Raw genomic sequence first — 21,181 nt, forward strand, 5'->3', positions numbered from 1 at the left:
AAAAAAAAAAAAAAAAAAAAAAAAAACAAAAACAACAAAAAAAAACCTAAGCATTTAACAGAGCAGAACAAGATTTTACTCTAGAGTGCACAAAAGATTACACCCAAAAAGTTTTACATATTTCTTAAATAGCTACTTTTATGATCTAGAGTATGTTTGATTAAAAAGTAACTTATTATTTATAAAACAATATATTATGTCAAGTCTACTTTACTTCAGAAGAGAAACACACAAAAAGCTACATGAAATGCTCACTATTCTTTGGGAATGCTCGAAACCCTGAGAAAACTAGCAGTTAGCATTTCCTAAAAGTGTCTTTGTCTCCTTTCTTGAGTAAAATTTTTCTACCAAGATTCTAGGATATTTTACATACTCATGCTTTCACAATAAAATCACAACAAACCAATAAACACATAAGTAATCACCACCTGGGGTGTTTGACAAAATCATTAACTGTTGTAAAACTGAAAGAAAGTAATACTTAGATCCAGATAGTTTTACCAACCTTGAAAAATTAAATCTGATAATCAAGGAAAGACCATCCAGTCCTGAAAAAGGTAGAAAATAAGGGAGAGAGAACAGCCCAAAATATTCTTAAATACTGAATCCCTTAACAAAGCAGAAACTAAGTGTATTTCATTTCCATACCATGACCCAGAAAGCTGTCTTCTCAAAGCCCATATTGGCATGTGGTTTAATTTAAAAACCTGGGCTTCTGGAGGTGGAGGTTGCGGTGAGCCAAGATTGCGCCACTGCACTCTAGCCTGGGCAACAAAAGCGAAATTCAGTCTCCAAAAAAAAAAAAAAAAAACACCTGGGCTTTGAAATTCAGAGTACCAGCCTGTGTTTTGGTAACTATGTAATCCTGAGCAAATCCCTTAAACAATTTCAAGCCACATTTTACTCTCTAAGATATATAAGGATAGTATCAACTACCTCAATGGAGTTGTTGTGATTAATAAGAATGTAATTAAAGTGCTTAGGAAGGACAGCTTCCATATCAACTTAATATGTTCCAAACTAAAAATGGCTAGACTATCCACATAGATTAAATCAAGTTAAATTTCCCTAGCCCACAGGGAATTTTTTTTTCTTTTAATAGAGACAGGTGCCCTGTTGCCCAGACTAGAGTTCAGTGGTGTGACTTGGCTCAATGCAGTCTCAACCTCCTGGGCTCAAGCAATCCTCCCACCTCAAACTCCCCGGTAGCTGAGACTACAGGTGGACACCACCATGACTGACTAATTTTTGTATTTTTTGTAGGGACAGGGTTTCACCATTTTGCCCAGGCTGGTCTCGAACTTCTGGGCTCAAGGGATCCACCCATGTTGGGGGCTTCCTAAAGTGCTGGGATTATAGATGTGAGCCACCACACCCAGCACAGGATAATGTTTTTTTGTTTGTTTGTTTGTTTTTTGAGACAGGGTCTCAGTCTGTCACCTAGGCTGGAGTGCAGTGGCGCGAGCTCAGCTCACTGCAACTTCTGCCTCGCGGGTTCAAGCGATCCTCCTGCTTCAGCCTCCAGATTTGTTGGGAGTATAGGTGTGTACCACCACACCTGTCTAATTTTTCAATTTTTAGTAGAGACAGGGTTTCACCATCTTGGCCAGGCTCCACAGGATAATTTTTAACAGACATCCCACTGAACTATTTCATGGAGAATCATGTTCTGTTATTAATACTAGTTTCAACTGACCTTTTTATTTGAAATCAATGGTTATCAACCCCAACAGATTTAATACTCTTTTTATAAGAAATATTTTGATATCCATAGTACCATACTATAAGGAAACTCTACACACCAATCTATGCACATATTTTGGGGGGAAAACATAAGGCCCTTCGTGTAATAAAGGAAAAGTCAGTCAAAAGAAAATATGTACTTTAGGTTATAAATACTCAGGTATGACTATATATTATAAGATATAACAAAGTAGCACCTAGATCCAAATCTGTGAATCTAGAGCCTTCCTGCTACCCCAGGGCTTAAGGATGCCCGGCAAGTGCCTGGGCTCCACACCAAAGTAGTACCACACCATACTACTGGACACACTTTGCTCTCCCTCTCAGTTTGGTCTATACATTTTACTTGAACCCAGTTTTGGTTTTTTGTTGTTTTACATCAACAGTTGTCAGTACACAACATATGGCTTCTGAAACATTCAACAAAGAACAGCAAAAAAATGTCAACATAACCTGTTTCCAGGATTATTTCCTACTACTGTATTCTCCTTCCCTGCTCCATACATGCCATGCCCCAGACTAATAGTTCTCAAGCCTGGTTTTAAGGCAGAATCATCTAGGGAATGTTTTAAGAATACTGACCATGGGCCCCATTCCTAAAGGTTTTGTCTCAGCTGGTTCGGGGCAGCCAGATTTGGCATCACACAAATTTTTAAAGCTCTTTAGGTGGCTCTACTATGCAGCAAAAGTACCTAATATATATCCTGCCAATGCTCATCCTGCATGGAGAGGTCCCTGTGCCACTTATCGCTCAGCCTGTTTCCTTGGCCTAAAACACCCTAGGGAGCCGTGAAGACTAAAGTCAGGGAGTGATGTGAAGACTTTACAATCCAACAGTTTTGGGGTTTAAATCCCAGTTCCAGTATTTCTTAGACCCCCCTGACCCCAGAAAATTTTCAGACTCAGTTTCTTTATATATAAAAAGTGATTAGGCCAGGTGCAGTGGCTAATACCTGTAATTGTAACACTTTGGGAGGCCGAGATGGGGGGACTGTTAGAGTCCAGAAGTTGAAGACCAGCCGAGGAAACACAGTAAGACCCCACCTCTACAAAAATTTTAAAACTTAGCCAGGTATGGTGCCCTGCACCTGTAGTACCAGCTGAGGTGGATCAACTGAGCCAGGAGGTCAAGGCTGCAATGAGCCATGATTGAGCCACTGCACTCTAGCCTAGGTGACAGGACATGACCCTCAAAAAAAAATAATAATAAATAAAGAGTGATTAATGGTCCCCAGCTCACACAGTTAATGTATGAACTCAGTGAGATAATTAATGCAAAGTGTTCTGCTTTCAGGGCTGGCATAAGAGTTCAATTAAGTACTGGCATTCATAATAAATCCCCTAATTAGAAAAATGACTCTTATACCGATATGAAGAATGGACTCAAGTGGGTGAAGGTGGAGGCAGTGTGGAAGTATTGGGGGTATAAAATCAAACTAAGGAAGAAGGCAAAAAATTGCAAGAAGAGAACAGAATGAATGAAAGTTATTACAGAAAAAAAAAAAAATCACAAGGACCCAACAAAATATGAGACTAGGAAAAATCTTAAATAGCTCTGTTTTGAGCCAGTGTAGCTAGGAAAAGTACTGCCATAAGAAATAGGTGACACTTGAAGAGGAGCAGATATGGAAGAAATGAGGAAATCATTTTTAGAAGTGTCTTTGAGGAAATATCATAGGATATTCCTCTGAATGTGCTCAGCAGGTAGCTGAAAAAATGAAACTAGAGCTTAGGAATGAAATGAAGCTGTGCCACCTTGTTCAAAATCTCTGCATTCTAAAATCCTCCTTCCTGACCACTAACTTCTCTCCTCCACCACTTCCCACTCACACTGAATCTCCTTACTCAATCTCTAGAGGTCTTAGGTAAGAATTCTCAAACTGGCAGCCCCCCCCATGCATTGTTTCACCCAAAGAAATGTTTCAAAAATTTTCTGAATTAGTTGTCAACATTTAAAAATTGTAAGAGTTCACATACATTTCAACTTTCAGCTCCTCCTGAAAAATTGGAAATATCTGAGGAAAAAGTGAGCCCATGTTCCCACATGGAAACAATAAGCTGAAGACGAATGGCAGCTGGCATTATTAGGGAAGGGGTATGGCTGGTCTCTGGAGACTTCTGAGCGTGGTACCTCCTAGGACCTTTGTTTCTTCCTTTGATCTTCATAGTCCATGAGTCATATCCCAGCCTCACTTCCCTACCCCAGTCCAGACCCACGTGTATTTTAATCATATAAACATTTAAGGACTACTGTGCACCAGGCACGGAGCTAGAGAAACAAGAGTTGAAAAGAATGCACCCTCTGCCCTCTGTCTACCTGTCAGCCTCATATCCAGCCACACTAGCATATTCTCAATTCCATGAGCCACATGTGCTTTCCGTGCTTCCCAGAGCTTTGCACATGCTCTTCCTTCTGCCCCTACAACTAAGCCAACCCCCTTCTCCTAATCATCCTTCAAGTCTCAAATGACGTTTCCTCATAGAGGCCTTCCCAGACTCCCCATTAGGTAGCGTACAATCCTCCCTTTTCACATGTTCCATGGCTCTTTCTCCCTTCTTGTACTTTCTCCATGTCTGAGACCAGACTTCATCTTGTTCACCAATTAATTTCCAGCATCTAGCATAGCCAGACAAGTACTTCCATAAAACTTTCCATATGTCTCCTAAACACGTGTTGTTCCAACATGGCTCATCTTGCCAGCTTCCCCCCGCTTCACTTCCTCCACTCTTGCTTCCACGGTAGAACTGGACAGGCTACTAGGCACTCTCTTCTTAAATTTAAAACAGTTTTAAGCGGGAGGTGAGTGGATCAAATTCACGATGTTAAAAGTGTGTGCTGACTGCAGAGTGGAGAAAAAAGCTGGATGCAAAGAGTCCAGTTAGATTACTTCAGTATACCACTACTCCAGTTCTAGAACTTGGGATTCTACACATCTAACTGCGGTGTTCTGGTACCACATTTCATGGCACTTTCCACGCCTTCAATGACCACATAGCGGCAAACTATTGCGAAACCTCCAGACCCAGCTGCCCTCCACGAGACGCGTTCGGTGATGCGCACTCCTCCCCACTGCGAGACCCCGAGACCCCAAATTCCCTCGGACTCTACCAGTTGGGTCTAGGGCCACACTCGGCGCACCCAAGCCCGCCCTACCCGGGGTCCCACACGGGCCGCTCCGGGGTCAATGGTTCTTTGGAGAACCAAGAGGACCAAGGCAAGAGGATAATTCAATAGGGGAGGATAGTTAAGAGGGAGCGAAGGGAAGAAGAAGTCATGAAATGCAATGCTCGGCCAGGGAACTCCGAACAAGGAACAGGGAACAAGGTTTACCAAAGCGAATCCTGGAACACTCCCACTACAGCCGCCCTCAGCTCTTCAACTACCGGCTTAAATGAGCCACGCCCCTTGCGCGACAAAGAAAACGCACTATTCCTGCGACCAGCTAGGGAAACACCCCGCTACCAGACCAACCAATCAGCTCAGTGAAGCCTTCGATTCTGACAGTCACGCTCCGAGCTGCCAATGAAATTGAAAGCTCTGCCCTCCATGCTCAACTCTGATTGGCTTACAATCCCGGAACAGGCGTTAATCCAGGGAAGGCAGTGGCAAGATGGCGTCCCTGGATCGGGTGAAGGTACTGGTGTTGGGAGACTCAGGTGAGCCTCTTACCCCACCTCTGGGGCTCCAGACACTTTTGAGTTACCCAGTAACCCTCCCCTTACCTTTCTTCCCTCAACTTCCTGGCTCTTCGGCCCGTGGCTGAAGTCCCTCCGAAGTCTTGAAGACTACACTTCCCAGGGGACTTTGCTCCGTGTGACGACGCGGCGGCGGCGGCGTCGCGCGGGTGGGGGTCGCGGAGCCCGGGTCTTTTTCCTTCGCGGCTTTCCACATCGGTTTCCCAGACGACTCCAGCCTAGAGTGTATTGTCAATTCGTTTATTTAAAAAAAAAAAAAAAAAAAAAAAAAAACAGACGTTGAGTATTGTATGGAGTTCTATGTTAAGGGTACAGAAGTTAATAGGACTGTGCCTTCAGGAGATTTTGTTCATGAAGGAAGTCAAACGTGCACTGGCAAACGTGAACTGGCAAGCGCTTCTCATACATTAACTCATTTAATTCTGAGATTAGTCTTATTATCACATTTTACAGATGAGAGTAGTGAGGCAGAGAGATGTGAATGGCAGAATCCTTTTGAACGCAGAGTCCACAAACTTAAACGCTAAGTTATAAATATGCAGTGACATATTGGGTGGTGGTCCTGTTTTATTCTTAACTGAGCTTCTTGATTTCCTGGTTCTCGTTTGATCTTCGTTGAAAACCTATTATATTCTAGACTGTACGATAGAGAAATTAAAGTAAGAGTTTTATTCTGAAGAAGCTAGGATTTAACGTCCAATTTAATCCTAGTGTTAAAAAAAATTTTTTTTAATCTCAATGGATGCAAAAAAAAATTCTTTTGACCCCTGGGACATTTGAGAACTACAGCTGACGTCTGGATTTCCAGCTCCCACCTCACTGCCCTTATCTTTTCTTCCATAATCCCCAGTTCATCTCTCCTTAGGAACTTCAATAAATGCTGAACTTGCATTTTATGGATGTGCTCTTCTGGAGTTGACCTAAGAGCATGTGTTGTGAGCAGAGACATTGTGCTAGATGCTTGGAGGTGGAGAGGCTTGAAAACTAGCTTAACAGAAACTAAATAAAATTGTGGCCGGCAAAGATAGGTTAAGACTGTTTTCACATTGCCCTGAGTATTATTTGCATTATGAAATATTTTACAGAGAGCATTATTTAATATTCCCCTAAGAAAGTTGCCTTTTGAAACTCAATGAACATAATCACAATTTATGTCGACTTCATTTCTATCAGGTAGCTTGAAGTGGTGCCAAAGTTAATGTAATAAAATCACTCAGTTTTACAGATAAAGAAAGTAGTGGTGGCCTAAAGGGACTTCGCAAGAGTATCACTGAGTAGAATTTAGAATCCAGAACTAACAGACTTCTTCACGATATGTTAAGTGGGTGTTTTCTGTCCTCTATAATTCCATTTTCTGTTGTATGTAACAATGCCTTCATATTACAAACTGCTGCAACTAGTCAATTTATTTTCTTTCCGGCAGGCAGTGTATTAGGTTCTGGGGTTATAACTGTGGAATTAATGCATCATATAACAGGGTAGAATTAGCTGCTACATTAAATGTGGAAAAGTAATCAGGCAATTGATAAGCTTACCTCCCCCCCCCCCCCCAACTTATGGTTTATTTGTGAAGCGGAAGACACAGCTGTGATGGCCAGGGAAGTGACTGATGTTGTCACACATTCACTAATGTTAACCTTTATGTGCAAAGTTAGTTATTGCCTTTTTATCTTTTTAAAAGGTAATTTTGTCAGTCTCCTTTTAACTGTCATTTAAACGTACACAGTCTGACAGGTTAGAATACACTTTTTACACTTCCTCTGCCTTTGTTTCAAACCTGAGAATTTATTTTTAAACAAAGACCATTTCCCTCATAAAATTTTGAGGGTTTCACAAATATATAAAGAAATGACTTAGCCAGACAAGGTGGCTCTTGCCTATAATCCCAGCACTTTGGGAGTTTGAGTTGGGTAGATTGCTTGAGCTCAGTTCAAGACCAGCCTGGGCAACATGGCAAGACCTCTCTTGACCAAAAACAATACAGAAAGTTAGCCGGGCATGGTGGTGCACGCCTGTAGTCCCAGCTACTCAGGAGGCTGAGGTGAGAAAATCACTTGAGCCGGGGAATTTGAGGCTGCAGTGAGCTAGGATCGTGCCACTACACTCTAGTCTGGGTGATAGAGTGAGACCCTATCTCAAAGATAAAAATAAAAAGAAAGAAATGAGTTGATATTTGGAGATTTGTTTTCTATCCTATTGAGATATTTGGTAATTTGGTAAGGAACCCTGGAAGTCTCACTACCATATGGTTTTCTCTTTCTTTCAGAGATTAGGGACTAGTTTAACATGTTACCAAACAGCTGTATTTGGAGCTGACATTTATCTATATTGGGCCTTTCTTCCCCCCAAGTACGTCAAGTGCATTCTTTTGATCAAATTTAGTTCTAAAGATGAAAGCATAGAATCAGAATCTCCCAAAATTCTTAAAGAAATGAAATTAGCCATTATTCCCTAGTACTTCAACTGTTCTTACTGTTTAGGGTTTCATCCCGTGTTAGCTAATACTTAATCACCCAAAGCAGTTAATTCATGGAGAGCTATACGATTTTACTGCCTAGAAATGTTTACCCTAACACAATTAAGCTAAACTAGGCCTCAAGTGTTGCATCAAGCAATTAAGTGGCTACATTCCTTGAACATAAACAAACCTATTTACAAATACAGAATCAACGATATATCCTAAAAGTTACAGATATCAGATACAATGCAGTAAACTCAATGACAAATGTAATTTTGAGTATTTAAAAATCTTGAATGTTTCTATGTAAAAAAATTAAAAGAATAAAGGGAAACCTGGTAAAATGTTTGATTCAATTACACATACATAAAATGATTAATATATTTAATAGATAAAGAGCTCATATAAATTAATAACACTAAAACCTGGTAGATAAACGTACAGAACAGATCAACAGAGAATTTATGAGAGGAAAAACAACTGATTTGCCAGGATAATCATAATGATAATCTTTGATCTTTATCAGAAAGTAAAGAAATGCAGACTAAAGCAAGATGTCACTCCCCGCCCCACCGAGACGGAGTGTTATTCTGTCACCCAGGCTGGAGTGCAGTGGCGCAGTCTCAGCTCACTACAGCCTCTGCCTCCTGGGTTAAAGCAGTTCTCCTGCCTCAGCCTCCCAAGTTGCTGGGCTTACAGGTGCCCATCACCACGCCCAGCTAATTTTTGTATTTTTAGTAGAGACGGGCTTCACCATGTTGGCCAGGCTGATCTCGAGCTCCTGACCTCATGATCTGCCTGCCTCGGCCTCCCAAAGTGCTGGGATTACAGGCGTGAGCCAAAGCGCCTGGCCAAAATGTCTCTTTTATTCCTTTATCAGGTTAACAAAGATGAAAAACCAACTACATGATACTGTTGAGGTGCAACAAGACCTGCAGGCTCAAGTGTGTGGCTGGTGGCAGTATAACCCCATGAAGTTATTTGTCAATACATATCTAGAACTTCAAATGTTTCCTTTTAAGTACTGAGTTTACTTCTGGGAAGGTATACTAAGGACGTAATTTTAATTTTAAACAGAGGTTTAAATAGAAATAACCTTTCGCTAGCATATCAAAATTTCAAAACACCCTAAATATCTAATAATGGAAGAATGGTTAAGTAAATTTTTATGCCTACTCTTTGAAGTACTATGGAGATACTTTAAATGTTTATGAAGATTTTGGAATAATATGGAAACTTTTAGTCAATAAATTCTAATTAAGGTTCTGATCTAAGTACTGAAGATAAAAAAAGATGCATGAGAACCCTCAAGGAACTTAAAATTAAATAGAGTTGATAAAACCTATAAACAAACACATGTGATAATGTATTTTAAGTGCTCTGTAGGAAAATGCACAGGGTACAGTGGAGGCCCAGAGGATAGTGGATGTTATGCTTAGTTCTCCCTGTATGGGGTCAGAAAATACTTTATAACTAGAATGATGCTGAGTCTCCAAAGGTAAATTCACCAGGCCAATGTGGGAGGGGAGGGAAAGGAGAGAATGGGTAGGATATTCCAGACAGAACAAGCTATGGAAGCAGAGGCTTATGTTGTTTTATTGTTTTTAAGTATACTGTGTATATAATCACAATAACCACCTGCTCATAGAAAAACTTTTCATGTGGAATTAAATAAACCTTCATGTTGACAGTAGTCTTAAGGTGATTTATTATTTTTTTTTTTTTAGAGACAGGGTCTCACTCTGTCACCCAGGCTGGAGTACATCAGTGTGATCATAGCTCACTGCAACCTCCAACTCTTGAGCTCAAAGGGATCATCTGCCTCAGCCTGCTGAGTAGCTAGGACTACAGACGCAGGCCACCATCCCTGGCTAATTTCTTTAAAATTTATTTTTTGTAGAGATGCAGTCTTGCTATGTTGCCCAGGCTGGTCGCAAACTCCTGGGCTCAAGTGATCCTTCTGCCTCAGCCTCCCAAAGCACTGGGAGTACAGATGTGAGCTACCGTGCCTGGCCTTCATTTGTGCATACTTTCTAGATTGTAAATGTAACTTTTAATAATAAAAATTAACATAAACAATAGGTTCATACACAGTATGATCAAAGAGATTATCTAAATTTTTGATAAAACTAGTGATTTGTAAAATACCAACCAAGTTTGTCATAATGGAACCCCAAAATGGTGTTAAATGAATGTGTGAGTGACTCTACACATGGATGTAGAGGAAGAGCTCCTTCCCTTTCCTCTTGATACAAATCTCTGAATGCTACCCTTAGCATTAATAACTAGATTTCCCTAAGCCCAAGAAATCGAAAAGAAGATCAAATGGTGACTTAAAGGGACATGATGTAGAAGAGGGAGTAGATCTTTTTTCCAAAAGGTAAGTCTGGGCTAAGTGGTTGGCTGCTTTTTTTAAATCACCATGTGGGAGAACTGGAGTGTCTAAATTTAGAATTGTGAAATGGTGAATCCCTCTCACTGACAGTATTCAAGCTCAGTCTGGAAGACCGAAGACCCTCTAACAGGATGCCATGGAGGGCACCTCAGCGTTGGTGTGAAGGAGAGAGGGATTACTTCTAAGATCAGTTGAGATTCTACAATTCTAAAATAGGCTAAATTGATTAAATCATTCAAAAGGAAAGGGATTCATTAATATGAAATTGACCTAGACCAGTGGTTCTCAAAGTGAGACCCCTGGACCAGTATCAGTATCACTTGGAAACTTGTTAGAAATCTTGGGCCCCAAGACAGACCCTCTAAATCAGAAAGTATGGGGGTGGAGCCCAGCATTCCATGTTTTAACCCACCCTCTGGGTGATTCTGATACTAAATTTGAGAGAACCACTGCCCTCTACCATCTTCACTTTATTCAGTGAAGCTTATATTGTTGGTATGGCATTCTAACAACTATGCTTTACTTAACATTATTCCTGTGTAGTATTAGTCTTACTCTTTCCAAAACAGATTTCAGCATTGTCTCTTGCATGACTAGAGTTCTTGTATCTCTTACAGGTGTTGGGAAATCTTCATTAGTCCATCTTCTATGCCAAAATCAAGTACTGGGAAATCCATCATGGACTGTGGGCTGCTCAGTGGATGTCAGAGTATGTGTCTTTTGTATTTTAGCTTTTCAATAATTGTACTAAAGATAACTGCTTCAGGTTACATGATCAAGTTACAGTACTATGGTCAAGATTAATAGTAATAGCTAGAATTTGTTACATTCATACTATGTGCCAGGTACTATGCCAGTTGCTTTACATGTCTCTTCTTATTTCACCTTTTTAAAACTGAGATGTGTAGGTGCAGAAACTAAGGCAAAGTCAGGATTTGAACAGTTTGATGCCACAGACTTCAGTTTTAATCACTATGCCATATATCTAGAGTTCATATAGCATCCTCTGTAAATAATTCTGCCTAAGCTTGTGCTATTAAGACTGCCAGCTTTCAGCTAGAAATATAATGCAAAGGCAAAAGCTCCTGGAGCTTCATGTCTGGGTCATTTGTTCCATCTTGTGTTTAGGAATTAGGTATAGTTTTAATTAAATTAAATATCTTCCCAGATATCATTGGTCTTTGCTAATGCCAGCTAGTTCTGACAAGTCTCTCATCTGCTGGCACACCTCTCTCCTTTATGTTAAGAAACATATAGGGAACGCAACGTAGTTGGCTAGATTGATAGTTATTTTCCTTCTGTTCTTTGAAACTATTGTTCCCTAGCTCTGATTTACATTGCTGCTGATTAGAAATCTTCCATCAGACTAATTATTATTCCTTTTTAAGGTGATTTCTTCTTTGGTTGCTTTTAAAATATTTTTTGTGTTTTTTTAATCTTTGATATTTTGTTGTTTTGCTAACCTGTATCTAGGTGTAGGTTCGTTTTTATTCATCCTATTCAGATGTAGTCATGGTTCTCATGTCTTTATTTTTCAGAATTTTAAGTCATTATCTGTCTTTCCTCATTTCTTCTATCCCTTCCTCTTGGCTTTCTATGAAATTTTTGTTCTTCATAACTGTTAATATTTCTCCTTGCTGCCTTCTGGATGGTGTACTCATATCTGCCTTCCAGTTAACTAAGAATCTCTTCAATTATATCTAATCTGCTTTTTAATATATCTACACTGTTTTCATCCCAAGTACCTATACTTTTAATTTCTAGATGTTCCTTTTAGTTCTTTTTAAAATGTAAAAATTTTCCAAAATGTCCTGATCCTTCATTATGGTGTCTGTTTTTTATTTTAATCATTTCTAACATAGTTATTTTTTTCTGGAGGAGAGGTAGCTATGCTTCTTGCTATATATGCTACTCTGCTTCATGGAAATGTATCTCCTTGTATGGCTTGTAATTCTTTAAGATGATCACATCTTCAACGGGATTTTTTTCCTCTCCCTTTGGAAGTGCTGTATGCTATATTGTGAAAGTATCCCTATACAGTGCCTTTTCATTTCTGTCATTGCCAAGACCCTAAGGATTTCAATTTCTCAGCTCAGATAATGTAAATCTAGGTAATGGAAATTCCCCCAGCATCTGATTGCAGCACAGACCTGTAGTTTCCATTTCTTGTGGACCATTTATCTTATCTCTACCTTCTGTCTGAGGCCCCTGACTGAAAGTTTTTGCCGTTTCCCTGAGCCTGTGGACAATGTTTTTCCACCTCTCTTTTGACTGACTGGGCAGCTCATCAAAGGTCCAGATTTCAAAAAGGCAACTACAGTCTAGTCTTCATCACTCATCCACATATACTTTTGCCTTGAATGCTGCAAAACAGGTCTGCTATTCCTGGATGGGCATTAAGACTCCAGGCACCAGCCCTGAAGCTATATCTGAATCTATGTCAGTTCCCACTTCTCACTCTGATTTTAAGTTTTTTCTTCATTTCTAGCATTTGGGGATATTCCTTTCTTTCTCCTACCTTTCTCTTGAGCTAGTCTTCTCTGTCTGTCCTCTCTCTAGTCTTTCTGTCTCAAAATATTTTTATAGCATTTCTCTAAGTTTGAAGTAGGAGCTGACCTATTTTGTGTCATTTTGGCCAACCATATTCCTAAATTCAGTGGCAACTTTATTTAGGTTTGGGAGACCCAATAGCAAGTTCTGGACAAATTTTCCCTTTGGATTTTTCTAGCTCCCATTCTGTGAAAGAGCATGACATATTGAAAAGAAACTTAGATTTAAACCCTCACCTCCTGAGTCAATTGCCATTCACTTCTGTAAGAGTGACTTTAGACTAATCAGTTTACCTCTTTGAGGCATAGTTATATCATCTGGAAAATAGAGGTCAATAATATGTGCTTTATTGAGTCTACAGGTTTGTAGGAAAGATCAGAGAAGCTTAATAAGAGGGAAGTTACGGTCTAGTGCTTTACAATGTGAAGTTGTAATTGAACTTTAGTCCAATTTTCTGCCCCTTCCCTGCCTTCTGCCCTACTCCTTTTTCCTATCCCCACCCAGCACGCATTCTATTCATGTTGTTCACTTTTGTCTTGGTTTTTTTCCCCTTGTCTTATTGAATTAGCTAAAACTCCAGTACCATGTTGAATAGAAGTGGCACCAACAAGCATCTTTGTTTCATTTCCATCTCATGGGAAATTTTCAGTATAACACTATTTAGTAAAGTATTTGCTGGAGGGTTTTTTATAGGTATATTTGATTAAAGAAATGTCCTTCCTAGTCCTATTACAATGAGAGTTTGTATCATGAATGGGTATTGAATTTACCAGTCGCCTCTTCATGATGATCATGATTTTCCTGATTTATTCCATTACTGTGGTAAATTATGTTGATTAACTTTTTTGAGTGTTAAACCAACCTTGCGATCCTGTAATAACTCTAACTTTGTCTTGTTGTGCTGCTCTTTTCATATATCACTAGATTTAGTTTGCTAATATTTTTCTTAGACATTTGCATCTAAATTCATTAGAAAGATTGGCCCATCATTTTCTTTTCTTGTAATCTCCTTGTGGGTTTTCTATCAGGCTTATGCTGGCCTCATAAAATAAGTTGGGAAGTATTAATCTCTGTATCTATTCTCTGAAAGATTTTGTTTAATGTTGGTATTGTTTTTTTCTTAGATATTTGAAAGAATTCACAGGTGAAACCATCTGGACCTAAGTTTTTCTTTGTGGGAAGTTTTTAAGTAACATTAAAGAAAATAATAAAATAACTATATTCCTTCTTGTGTTGATTTTGGTAGTTTATGTTTTTGAAAGAATTTTATGTAAATTGACACAAAAAATTTGTTTCCGTCTTACTGTTTTTCAATAAGATAATTGAGCAATATTCCCTTTTTCATTTCTGGTAGAATAATTTGTGGCTTTTCTCTTGCTTTCTTGATCAGTCTTACCAAAGGTCTATCAAAGACCAGTTTCTGCCTTGTTGATTTTCTCTATCGTATGTTTGTTTTGTGCTTTGTTGGTTTCTGCTCTTATCTTTATGAACATACTTTCTTTGGGTTTGATTTACGTCTTCTTTCTAACTTGTTGAAATGAGTAATTGCTTAATTTTTTTCAGACTTTTTTTTAGAGCTCTCAGGCTCTAAAATTTATGTCTAAGCACAGCGTTAACTGCATTCCTAAAATTTTGTTCATTATTATTCAGTTCAAACTATTGTCTAGTTTTCATTGTGATTTTTTCTTTGATTCATGGGTTGTTTAGAATATGCTTCTTAATTTCCAAACATTTGACAGTGTTTATTATCTTTTAATAATTGATTTCAGTTACCTTTCATTGTGCTTAGAGAACATACGCTGTATGCTTTCATCCTTTGAAGTTTGTTGAGATTTGCTCCATGTCCAGTTTTATGGTCAATTTTGATAAAAAATTTCATATTCTCTTGAAAACAAAGTATATTATGTAATCGTTGGGTGCAGTGTTCTAAATATGTGTTAATCATTTTTTAAATCTTCTCCATCTCTATTGGGTGGGGGTTTTTTTGGTCTGTTTTTTCCATCAATTGCTAAGGAATGAGTAATATAATCTCCACCTATAAGTGTGAATTTTCTATTCCTCATTTTAATTCTGTCCATTTTTCATTTATATACTTTGAGATTATATTACTAGATGAGAACTAATTTATGATTGTTTAAACTTCCTAAAGGATTTAACATTTTATTATTTTAATATGCCCCTCCCTATATCTGGTAATACATTGTACCTTGAAGACTATTTTGTCTGATATTAAAATAGTTAAAGCCAACTTATTTTTAGTTAGTGTTTGTGTGGTTTACCTTATTTACATATTTCAACTTTCATACTTTCTGTGTCCTAATATTTATGGGATATCTCTTATAAGTAAGATCCAGCTCAATTTTGTTTTGATGACCAGTCTGACAGTCTTAGTATTTTTATTTGGTTCTTGGGCCTTGCCCCCAGATATTCTGACTCAGAGTTATGATTGGTGCCCAAGCATCTGCGTTTTAAGAAGCATCTTGATGATTCTGTTGTAGGTGAATAATGCCTTGAGAAATACTGGGTAAGGTGTGGAATCAGATCACCAAGTGGATATAGAAGTGTTTAATGACAGGACTTATAGAGCAGAGGGACAAGACTAAGAATAAGATGCTAATAGGAAGCTAGTACATATTAACGATAAGACAAGGAGGGAGGGGAATATAACTGATGGTCCAGAGCATCTAAAGAAGACAGATTTTTAATATAAGAGTAGAGGAATAACACACTAGAAGTAGCTTTGGAGAGTAAGCAAGGCATTTCCTATTTTCTGAACTCCAAGGTAATTAGAATATTGAAAAGTGAACAGCATCTATCTGAAAGGACATAAGAAGTTGTGTTTTCAAGGCAGAAGCAGAGATTTGTTAATAGAATGAGACTGAGGATAGGATATAATGGAATTTTGTAACCGTGGAGTAAGATTCCAGGAGAAAAGTGGAAATATTCGGAGAAGAAAACAATTAGGAGTTTAATGATGGGTAGAGGAAGCAAAAGCAGTCTGGGAATAAGAATATGAGAGACCAATTAAGGACCCAATATGTATAGTAACAGAGGATAATTGGGATATAAATATCTTGAGTATAGCTGGTGGCAAAGTTTCCAAAAGAAACTTTATCTCAGCAGTCCCCTGTATGTGATGAGAGTGGAGACTTGATTTTGTCTGCAAGGAATACTTTTGTGCAAAGTCCCAGAGAGCAGGCCAACATGAGATTACTAGTTAGTTCTCAAGATGCTGACCAAGTTTTAGAAGTAACAGCAGTAATTCCCTTTAGAAACTTCTGCTTTGGGGCCAGGTGCGGTGGGTCACACCTGTAATCCCAGCACATTGGGAGGCCAAAGGTCATTGGATCACTTGAGGTCAGGAGTTCGAGACCAGCCTGGTCAACATGGTGAAATCTCGTCTCTACTAAAAATACAAAAATTAGCTGGGCATGGTGGCACACACCTGTAATCCTAGCTACTTGGGAGGCTGAGGCAGAAGAATCGCTTGAATCCAGGAGGCGGAGGTTGCAGTGAGCCAAGATCAGGCCACTGCACTCCAGCCTGGGCAACAGAGCAAGACTCTGTCTCAAAAACAAAACAAAAAGTCAGATGTCATATAATTATGTGACTGGGTTTACTGGAATGAGTGTGGCACTAATTGATTCCTTTAAAGACAGTCTTACCTGAATTATATTATTGTGGAAGAATGGGACACGGGCTGAAAATGACTTGCTTTACTGTTCATTGTATCTTAAGCCAGTTGACTTCTGTCTTTTTTTTTTTTTTTGAGATGGAGTTTTGTTCTTGTTGCCCAGGCTGGAGTGCAGTGGTGTGATCTCGGCTCACTACAACCTCCACCTCCCAGGTTCAAGCGATTCTCCTGCCTCAGCCTCCCAAGTAACTGGGATTACAGGCATGCGCCACCACGCCTGGCTAACTTTTTTGTATTTTGAGTAGAGACAGTGTTTTACAATGTTAGCCAGGCTGATCTCAAACTCCTGACCCCAGGTGATGCACCCGCCTCGGCCTCCCAGCGTGCTGGGATTACAGGAGTGAGCCACCATGCCTGGCCACGTCTTCCATTTTTTAGAAGAATGCATTGCTTGAGTGACAACATAAGTAAAAGGCATTTTAAAATGATAACCTTAAGGAAAGTTGTCATAGACATGTAAATCACTTTGACTGTTGTTATAATAAAGTGAACAGTTCTTTTCTATAGAAAGAATAACTGAAGCTTATAAAGGCTTTACCTAAATAACTTGGGAGAACATTGTTACCTGTAGCAGCTTTTATATTGCAGTTATAGTGTTTGTTTTAGTGAAACCTGTGAGAAGGGATCTCCAGAATTAGTGTAGATTCATGAATACACACTTTTCAAAACTCTTAGAAACAGTTGCCTCTTTTACTTCAAATCTATTAAAAGCCAACTAAAAATAGAGATGATAGTGGTGATGACGTAATTGTTTAATCTTAAGTACCAGGTGAAGCTAATGAGTTTAATGTATGTGCTCAGTAATTATGAAAATTTTGGATTTAGTATTTAGTACAGAGGTGTTCACAACTGAACTGAAGAGAAAAGGAGGAAAAGTTTTATTTTGTGGTATTCTTCATTCATTCCTGTCTTTAACTTTGCTGCCCCAAGTCTAATGGGAGTAATATAAATGCATGGCTACTCTTAATTATGAAAACAAGACTTAATGAATTTAATCTTTTCACAAATTATAAATAAGCAAATTGATTTGTCATTTCTAGTTCACTTTAATGGTAATTTAACTCTCTACACATTTCATGCAATTGATATTTATTGAATTCCTCTTTGGACAGCATATCAATATACAGGCACTGGGGAGAAGTTAAAGGAATAGTCTCTATCTTCACTAAGCATATGAGGTGGGACACTTTTTATTGCTTACTTTGGCTAGGCATCCATTTTCATACTAATTCATTTAATTCTCATAACCCTCTGAGGCAGATACTATTAGTGCCCCTATTCATTTGACATAGAAGCAGTTGAAGCACAGAGGCACTACATGACTTGTCCTGGATCATATAGTTAGTAAGTTGTGGAATTGGGATTCAAACCCAGGCAACCTGCTTCAAGAACCTGTGTTCCTGATCACTACTCTATACTGCCTCTTGTTCCAGAACAGTATTAAGAAAAAAAAAAAATTCTCATACTGTTCAATATAGTAGCCAATAGCCTCATGTGGCAATTTAAATTGACTAAAATTAAAAATTTAGCTCCTCAGTTAAACAAGCCACATTTCAATTGCTAAGTCGTCACATGTTGCTAATGGTTACTGTATTGGACATTTCATTCACTCTTTTATTTTATTTTATTTATTTATTTATTTATTTATTTGAAACAGGGTCTCGTTCTGTTGCCCAGGCTAGGGTGCAGTGGCACCATCTCAATTCACTACTTCTGCCTCCCAGGCTCAAGAGATTCTTGTGCCTCAGCCTCCCGAGTAGCTGAGATTATAGGCACGTGCCACCATGCCCAGCTAATTTTTGTATTTTTAGTAAAGGCAGGGTTTCACCATGTTGACCAGGCTGGTCTCAAACTCTTGGCCTCAAGTGATCTGCCTGCCTCAGCCTCCCAATGTGCTGGGATTATAGGCGTGAGCCACCACACCCAGCCTGTATTGGACATTTCTATGGCTGTAGAAAATTCCGTGGGGACAGCACTGATATAGAAAATAAGTGTTATAATAGTTCAAGAAAGTAAGTGTAAAATTATCCTAGACACTAATGATTGAATGGGTGGCTTGAGTAAGTGGCTAGATGGACTGTGCCCAAGAAGAGGGCCATATTATAGGTGAAAAAGAAGGAAACAATAGTAAGTTCAGTTCCAAACATGGTGAAAGGAGGTGTCTGTGAGCTAGCCAACTGGAGCTGTCCTGGAAATGAAATGCTGAAGCTCAAAAGACAATTCTGAGTTGGGATCATATTTATAGAAATAATCCTGAACCACTAGAACTGATGCAATTTCTAAAAGAGACAATTTAGAAAAAGGTGGGGAGAACTTGGGGTATATTTAGAGAGTTGATGGGAAAAGAGGGGTCAGAGAAAGACTGATCAAAGAAATAAGAGGATAGCCAAAATGAACTACAAGAGCAAAGAGAGGAGAATTTCATAGAGGAATTGATTTTTAGTCTGAAACAGTAGCAATATGAGGACTGAGAGAGAAAAATAATACCGGATATGGTGATGATAAAGTCTCTGCCGACCTTTGAAAGTGCAATGGAATATTTGTGGCAGAAACCAAATGATATGACTGGCAGAGAGGAAACAGAGACAGGTTTAAATCAATTTTTCACAAAGTTTAGACATTAAATAAGGGAGCAAATGATTACAGAATGGAAGGGAAAGTGAAGGGCTTTTTTAAAAATAGAAAACATTAAGCCTGACTGAAGGCAAAAGAGCAGTAACCAGAAGGGAAGAGACAGTTAGCAGTAACCTTGACACTATTCGTTTGTTCATTCGTTCCTTCAGTACATATGTTGCATACCTCCTTGGTATCAGACACTGTGCAAGGAACTGGAAGTATAGCAGTGAATGAGAGAAATTAATTTCTGCTCCTGTGGTATATTCTCCTAGTATCTCTTTTTCACCCTTCTCTCTTTGTTACCAGCTCCCTCCTAAGACCTCCTACCTCCCTTCCTCTCTTTAATAATGATTCTGCAGGTACAAATACTAAACCAAACTTATTAGCATCTACAATATCCACTGTTCTTTCTTAATGTGTGTCATTTTCTTTGTAAATGGGTTTCTGCGTTTTAAAAGTTACAATGAATGAACTCTTCAAATGAAACAAAACCTTATGTACATAGGTCTTGATTTTGTTTTCAAGAAAAAGTCAAAAGCTGAATAAATGAGAAAGTCCAAAGTGGCAGCATTGTTGAGGAGTATTCTGTTTTCCATTTGGTGATCAGCTGTACTGTTGCTTCCTGTTAAGAAAATCCTTTATCGTATAGCTGTAAGGTCTGCAATGACTCTAAGTATCAGATCCTCGATGACCTGCTTTAAATATAAAGCATACTTCTTATGGTTTGGCGTTACCTCCCATCATGTTGGGCTCTCAGTATAGCACCAAAGTACTACTTACTGTGTCGAGAGCAATACTTGTTATAATGTCAGGCTTTCCCTTGGAGATTACTCACACATATGAAAGATTTAATGTCATAACTACAAGCTGTAAGCTACTGATTTAAAGTCGTTGGGATTCATTCCATGTGAATTGGGTTAAACTTAGCCAGTATTAATTAAGTTGGAAAGGAAGGAGGACACCTTATCTTCTGATTTCAAAAGGAAACAGGAAAGGATTTGACTAGGAAAGGTAATTTGTGGTAGAGAAGAGTATAGATGAGTGAGTCAGTCTGGCTTGGGAGTATGCATAGCCTGAAAGGTGCTGGCTAACAGGTTTGGTACAATGCAAGGCTAGGAGGGTATGCTGCCTAGAAATTTATATTGGATGGTGGCTATTCTCAGTCTTTTAGAGGATGCAACATTAAATACTTGAAATAATTTAGAGAAAAAAATGGTGTGCTGCAGTGGTTGCCAAACTTAATCATGTATCAGAATCACCTAGGGAACTTAAAAATTAATATACAGACTTTTGAGCCCCATCCCAGAAGCTTCAAGGACAGTCCAGGAATCTGTATTTTTAAACAAACTTCCTATGGTTTTGATTTAGTTTGCTTTCGGAACTGTACTGGAGAAACACTGGAATTTGGTAAATAATAAACTGAATATAATAAAAACCTGGAGGATGAGTTATCCAAAATGTATGCATGTATTTAACAAACCTGTCTAAGCATCTAATATATGCTAGATATTATGCTATTTTCTAGGGCTAAAGGATGAATAATACATGGTCCCTGCCCTTGCACTCAGAGTCCAGAAGAAGAGATATCAGTAGATAAATAACACTGTGTGCTTAGTGAAATGATAGGGGTGTGTAGGATGCTATAGAAGCAAATAGGAGGAGTGCAAAACCTGCTCTGGTTGATTTGGGCCCAGAAGGAAGGTAGAATCGGAAAGACTTAACTGAAGTGGCTGAGCTTTTTCATGACAGATAACTTACTCCTTATAAGACCTCATACTGCTTTTTCTCATTGTTTTGCTTAGAAATCTTGCTAAAACGTGTGTTTTTTCTGCTTGGTTTAACTTTTTTATTGCTGACTTGGCATGATCACATATTATAAGTTATTTTTGCCATATAACAAAATAGTGATGCCTTCTATTGTAGTATACAAAATTAATTTCCATTATCCCAAATGGTCCTCAGCTGCTGTGACTGTGCTGTTTTCATTTTTCTGTCATACTGTCTTTGATGTCAATCTGATAATTGTCTT

The 21,181-nt window shown here is 38.7% G+C and overlaps 2 protein-coding genes across 2 annotated transcripts in view; one reads left to right on the forward strand and one right to left on the reverse strand.

Annotated features, from left to right (window-relative positions):
• The window catches only part of GTF2E1 (general transcription factor IIE subunit 1), a 38,141-nt gene extending 33,012 nt beyond the window's left edge, over window positions 1-5,129 (reverse strand). The window contains exon 1 of the mRNA XM_017891246.1: window positions 5,075-5,129. The gene's annotated coding sequence lies outside the window, so the exon portion shown is untranslated. The remainder of the gene's footprint in view (window positions 1-5,074) is intronic.
• Window positions 5,130-5,239: 110 nt separating this feature from the next.
• RABL3 (RAB, member of RAS oncogene family like 3) overlaps window positions 5,240-21,181 on the forward strand; it is a 39,286-nt gene continuing 23,344 nt past the window's right edge. The window contains exons 1-2 of the mRNA XM_017891261.1: window positions 5,240-5,400; window positions 10,910-11,001. Coding sequence (XP_017746750.1) covers window positions 5,355-5,400; window positions 10,910-11,001 — 138 coding nt within the window. The 5' untranslated portion in view covers window positions 5,240-5,354. The remainder of the gene's footprint in view (window positions 5,401-10,909; window positions 11,002-21,181) is intronic.

The sequence above is a fragment of the Rhinopithecus bieti genome, unplaced genomic scaffold (genome assembly GCF_001698545.2).
Source record: "Rhinopithecus bieti isolate Rb0 unplaced genomic scaffold, ASM169854v2 scaffold_759, whole genome shotgun sequence".
Taxonomy (NCBI): Eukaryota; Metazoa; Chordata; class Mammalia; order Primates; family Cercopithecidae; genus Rhinopithecus; species Rhinopithecus bieti.